The 5600-nt window shown below is 60.7% G+C and overlaps 1 protein-coding gene across 1 annotated transcript; it reads left to right on the top strand.

Annotated features, from left to right (window-relative positions):
* Window positions 1–1938: 1938 nt before the first annotated feature.
* LOC117859062 (U-box domain-containing protein 16) lies at window positions 1939–4710 on the top strand. The gene has a single exon (XM_034742237.2). The coding sequence runs from the start codon at window positions 2365–2367 to the stop codon at window positions 4450–4452; it is 2088 nt and encodes a 695-aa protein (XP_034598128.1). The 5' UTR covers window positions 1939–2364; the 3' UTR covers window positions 4453–4710.
* Window positions 4711–5600: the final 890 nt, after the last annotated feature.

The following is a 5600-nucleotide window of genomic DNA, read 5'->3' as shown; positions in this document are numbered from 1 at the left end:
TTTACAGCAATGCCTTCTGAACTAGTCTACCACCTTCATGCAAATCATCACTCAGTTTATGTTTATACATTTGTCTAAAGAAAAAAATAGGTGAAACATGGCGGGATGCTTTTGTGAACTTTCATTGGGAACTTGTTCTCTTTATAAACAGCAAGCATACCTGTCTTCCATTCCGAATATTTATTATATACTACAGGGACCAAATTAGTATTTATTAATGACTCCATGGAAGCCATGGCAAAAATCTGTGCTCCAACTTAACCACGTTTGTAAATCATGACACCCAAAGACCAACCTCCCACTGACCAGCCTACGTGTCACTGAATGTGCGTGGGTCCAATCTAGTCAGCCCAATATGCCACTTTTCTCGAATTAGGTCCGTCGCCCTGCAAAGTTGGTCGGAATTCAAGCACTGGTGCCCGCAGGCCGCAGCTATCAGTTCATGTGTAGCCCGTTTAAATTGACTACACATCCCAGAACGGGAACGCCAAGTCAAACAAAAGCACTGTTTAGGTCCGCACTTCTACCTACGTGCGACGGCCGGGCGTCCCGTCACCAGCCCACCAGTCACCACCCCGCACCAACCAGGCGTCGTCGTGCGCGCGTGTGCCTGACACGCCGGCCGGGCAAGCCAGCCGGCGGAAAAGCCCCGCGCCCCCGGCACCACCGCGGGCGCGCCGTCACTTTCGTCGCGCGGAGCGCTTACTAGGAAACGAACTGTTAGTCCAAGAAAAGCGGGTCAGCCTCACCACATCTTAACGAAAAGAACGCGCACGTGAAGCGGGCTGCGGAAATCGGGCACGTTCCCTGCACCCGCGTCGGCGGCAGTCAGCTTCCGCGTGGTGATCTGATCTGCAACGGCATGGGGGGCGTCGGCGTTGCAGCTTCGCCGCGCGCAGGCACAGGCCGTCTCCGGCGAGACCAGACCACGTTGCGGGTTCGGCTAGTTGGAGATGGCCGAACTGCGGGCCGCGGGTAACACAGGTCAAAAGGTGGCCACAGGCCATGGTCGGGCCGGCCGGCCGGCGGCGGGGCGGGGCGCGGGTCGTATGGCCTGTGGCGTCTTCCAAATGGCGTCGTGCGTGCGGCTTGGAGGAATTCGATCGAGTCAAATGATGGTTTCTTGTTCCACATGGCATCGTCGCCCCGCCCGTAATTAGGAGCCCTGTTCGGTGCAACTGCGTGATCTTTCTCTCTCTTTCTTTTGGCATCGGTCTGGTCTGTGTCTCTCTCTTTCTCACTCTCTGTCTGCACACTGGACTCTGGAGGGGAAGAAAGGGAAGGAAACCTCGCTCTGCGGAACTCTGACCGCGTCAGCTGGGCATTTTTTTATGCGACTGGAATTTAAGGTAAATGTCGAAGCTGGTGCTGTTGCCTGTTTGGAATACTGCGATCCGACTCCGGTGAAAAGCCCACGGGAAAAAAGGGGGGGAAACTCTTGTAAAAGCTCCGGTATTATTGGAAGGATCCAAGTGGCACTGTCGAATGTGGAAGCACGGTGTGTCAGAATTGGCGACGAGGCCACATCACATCGATCGACCAGTCGCCTGCTCTGACCGGCAGAGATTTATTAATCTCACAGCTGAGTTCCGGCGAAAATTCATCCACCGGTGATCCTATCCTTGGCTCTACGTCGAGTCTGTATCACGGTTAAAAACCCTAGCAGAACTTCAGATGTTACAGCAACCCGATGAATCCTGCCGAGCAGAAGAAGGTTTTGAAGCAGTCGGAACCCAATGAGAAAGAGAGGAAAAGATAGTCTATGAACGGAACCATCCTTGGATTCTCGCGAGCCCATGCTGGTAGCGGCCTGGCCATGGCCATGGTCCTCCACTTCCTCTGATAAAACAAGGGAGCCGGATCTCATTCTCGTGCGCTCTCACCCCGTGCTGTCGGCCGTCAACGCACTGTTTGTATATTTCTCGCGCAGCCGCCGCCCGCCGCGCTCGCAGCCGAGCGACTAGCGAGCCTGGTTGTGATCCGATCGAGCCGGAGCTGAGTCACCATCGACCCAACCCGCCACGTTTCTCATCCCATCCCTCCGTCCATTCTCCATCCGACGACCGTCGGATCACACGACTCCCCGCCCCTTCCAATCATCTTCCCTCCCAGGGCCAGGAATATTAAACTCCGAGCATCACCATTAAACTAAGCACAACCATCACAGTAGATAAGCGAGCACCAAGCAACCCCACGCGCGATGCCCTCCAGCTCTCAACCAACTGCGCACGCCTACCGCCTCGTCATTTATAAGCCTTCCCTTCTACCTCTCTCTCTTCTCCGCTCCGTCACCCTACACCATTTCCACTAAACCATCTGTTCCTACAGGTGTTAGTTACCACGCCATTTCAATTTCCAATCGCCATGGCTAATCCAAGAACGGTGCTGACCTCCGCGCCGTCGCCGCCCGGGTGCTCCTCCTCCTCCTCCTCCTCCTCCTCCTCCTCCTCGTCGGCGTTCGCGCCGCCTGCGCCGCCGTCGCCGTCCGACGGGGAGCTGCTCCGGTCCCTACACCGCCTCGCGCGGGACCTGTCCGCCGCCGCCGAGACGCCGGCCCCGTTCCTGCGTGCCGCGCTCGCGTCCATCACCAGGCGGTCCAAGCTCCTCGCCGCCGCGTTCGACGACCTGGTCATGTGCGCCGCGGCGGGGGACCTGCCGCGGTCCGCGTCGCTGTGCCTCCGCGAGGTGCTCCTCGTGCTGCAGCGCTTCAAGGCCCTCGCCGCCGACTGCGCGGTGCGGAGCCGGATGCGGCTGCTGCTGCAGTCGGACGAGATCGAGGAGGAGGTGCGAGAGCTGCACCAGGAACTGGCTACGCTGCTCGACCTCCTGCCGGTCGCCGAGCTGGGCCTCGCCGAGGACGTCGTGGACCTGCTGGCGCTCGCGTCGCGCCAGTGCCGGCGGTTCGCGCCGGCGGCCGGGGCGGAGCAGGCGCTCAAGGCGAGGGTGCTGTCGGTGATACAGGAAGTGGAGCGGGAGATCGTGCCGGAGCGGGAGAGGCTGGAGGAGATCCTGGATGAGGTGGGCATCAACGACGCGGCGACCTGCAGCGACGAGATCGAGAGCCTCGAGCGGGAGATCGGCGACCGCGCCTCCGAGAGGTGGGCTGACGCCATGATCGCGCTCGTCGGCCTGCTCCGGTACGCCAAGTGCGTCCTGTTCAGCGCCACGCCCCGGCCATCGGATTCCAAGCCGGACCCCGAGGTCGACGAAGAGGGCGAGCCACCGGCGCCGCCGCCGGACTTTCGCTGCCCCATCACCCTCGACATCATGCGCGAGCCCGTCGTCGTCGCCAGCGGCCAGACGTACGACCGCGAGTCCATCGCCCGGTGGTTCGACTCCGGCAAGTCAACGTGCCCCAAGACAGGGCAGGTCCTCACCGTCCTGGAGCTCGTGCCCAACAAGGCTCTCAAGAATCTCATTGCCAAGTGGTGCCGCGAGAACGGCGTCGCCATGGAGAGCAGCCAGGCCAGCAAGAGCGAGCCGGCGCAGGCGGTGTCCGCGAACAAGGCCGCGCTGGAGGCGGCGCGCATGACGGCGTCGTTCCTGGTGAAGAAGCTCTCCATCTCATTCTCCCCTGACGCGGCCAACCGCGTCGTGCACGAGATCCGGCTGCTGTCCAAGTCCGGCTCCGACTGCCGCGCGTTCGTCGGAGAGGCCGGGGCCGTGCCGCTGCTGGTGCCCCTGCTCTACTCCGAGGACGCTGGGCTCCAGCTGAACGCCGTCACGGCGCTGCTGAACCTGTCCATCCTCGAGGCCAACAAGAAGCGCATCATGCACGCCGAGGGGGCCGTGGAGGCGGTGGCCCACATCATGAGCTCCGGCGCGACGTGGCGCGCCAAGGAGAACGCGGCGGCGGCCGTGCTCAGCCTGGCGTCCGTCCACACCTACCGGCGCCGCCTCGGCCGGAACCTGTCCATCGTGGAGAAGCTAGTGCATCTTGTGCGCACCGGCCCGGCGAGCACGAAGAAGGACGCATTGGCCGCGCTGCTGTCGCTGGCCGGCGAGCGGGAGAACGTCGGGAAGCTCGTGGACGCCGGCGTGGCGCAGGCGGCCCTGTCGGCGATCAGCGAGGAGGAGACCGCGGCTGCGGTGCTGGCCGCATTGGCGAAGCGCGGCGGCGCGGAGGCGATCGTGGGCATCGACGGCGCCGTGGCGCGGCTGGTGGCCGAGATGCGGCGCGGCACGGAGTGGGCCCGGGAGAACGCGACGGCGGCGCTGGTGCTCCTGTGCCGGCGGCTGGGCGCGCGCGCGGTGACGCAGGTGATGGCCGTGCCCGGCGTGGAGTGGGCCATCTGGGAGCTGATGGGCACCGGGACGGAGCGCGCCCGGCGCAAGGCCGCGTCGCTCGGCAGGATATGCCGGCGGTGGGCCGCCGCCTCGGCAGCCGACGGCGAGCGCGGCAACGGGTGCCCCGCCGCCAGCGTCGTGCCGCCGGCCATGATGGCGTCATGATGGAGCCGCAATGCCAGATAGGATAAGCTCAGAAACAAAGGATAATGATTTTTTCCCCTCTTCCCTTCCATGTACAAAAAGTTTGCTTAGGCTGTCAGGATTCTTTGATCAGAGAAAGAGAGAGATAAATGGTGAGTGGTTGATCAACTGTGCATACGGAGCTCTGTACCAAATGTAATTCCCTCCATTCCTACAAAAATCTTAGTCTACGGCGGTTCGGTGGTTACGAAATGAAAATGGGATTAGTTTGAGACTCCATTTGCTGATATGTGGCCTGTCATCAAATGATCAAATGAAAAACAGATGTGCTCCTGAACCGTCCGGACGTCTGAGCTACTGTTTGGTACGGGAGGGAAAGCAACGGGATTCGTTCCGATTTGCCAAGTGATGGGGCCGTCCCGTCTGCTCCATCATCCAGCGTAACAGAAGCAGGCGAAGCGACCGCGCTGCATTGGGCGCCTTTTTAGGTTTTGGTTACCATTGATGGGGTGGTTCATGGGGCCCTGCCCTGCGCGACTGGAGGAGTGATTGCCGATGATGATCGGGACCACGAACCAGCCAGCCTTTCTTTCCCTCTGCCCATTGCTGGCGAGAAGATGGTTTCCACTGCACGGTACGGACAGTCCGGTGCTCAACCGCTCCGCTACGCCACGAGTGCCTCGCGGCGCAGGCCGGCAGGCGGGCAGGTGAGGACGGTTCGTTCGTTTCCAGCGACTGGCTGCGGCCGTGCGCACGGCGCCGGGTCGCGCGCCGCCGCCCGCCGGCTGCCGACCAGCCCGTGGTTTCTTTTCGTTTTTCGATGGTGCGGCAGGACAGGGAGAACATGACAACTTCTCGGATCACGCGGCGTGTTTCTGTGCGCGTGCGCGGTTCCTCTTGCACGTTGCCGAATTTGACTCGCCCATCTCGATCGAGCCGGGGCACTTTCGTGTTGTTTAAAAGATGGTTTCGAACCTTAGGTGGTGTTAGGATCACTAGTTCATGAGCTAAATTTTAGCTCCTACTGAAATTTAGTTCCGTTAGGGTGTTTGTATCCATGAGCTAAATTTTAGTCCCTCAAAAAAACAATGACTGATTTGCCCTCCCTCATCCTCCTCTCCCTCTCTCTCTCCTCTCCCCTTTTTGATTTGATTTGGCATTATTCAAAG

The sequence above is a fragment of the Setaria viridis genome, chromosome 5 (genome assembly GCF_005286985.2).
Source record: "Setaria viridis chromosome 5, Setaria_viridis_v4.0, whole genome shotgun sequence".
Lineage (NCBI taxonomy): Eukaryota > Viridiplantae > Streptophyta > Magnoliopsida > Poales > Poaceae > Setaria > Setaria viridis.
Note: the sequence above shows the minus strand (reverse complement) of the source record. Positions and strands in the feature narration are given on the sequence as shown.

Bases quoted from the DNA above. Each gene is read 5' to 3' on its own strand.
- LOC117859062 (XM_034742237.2), top strand. From the start codon at position 2,365: ATGGCTAATCCAAGAACGGTGCTGACCTCCGCGCCGTCGCCGCCCGGG.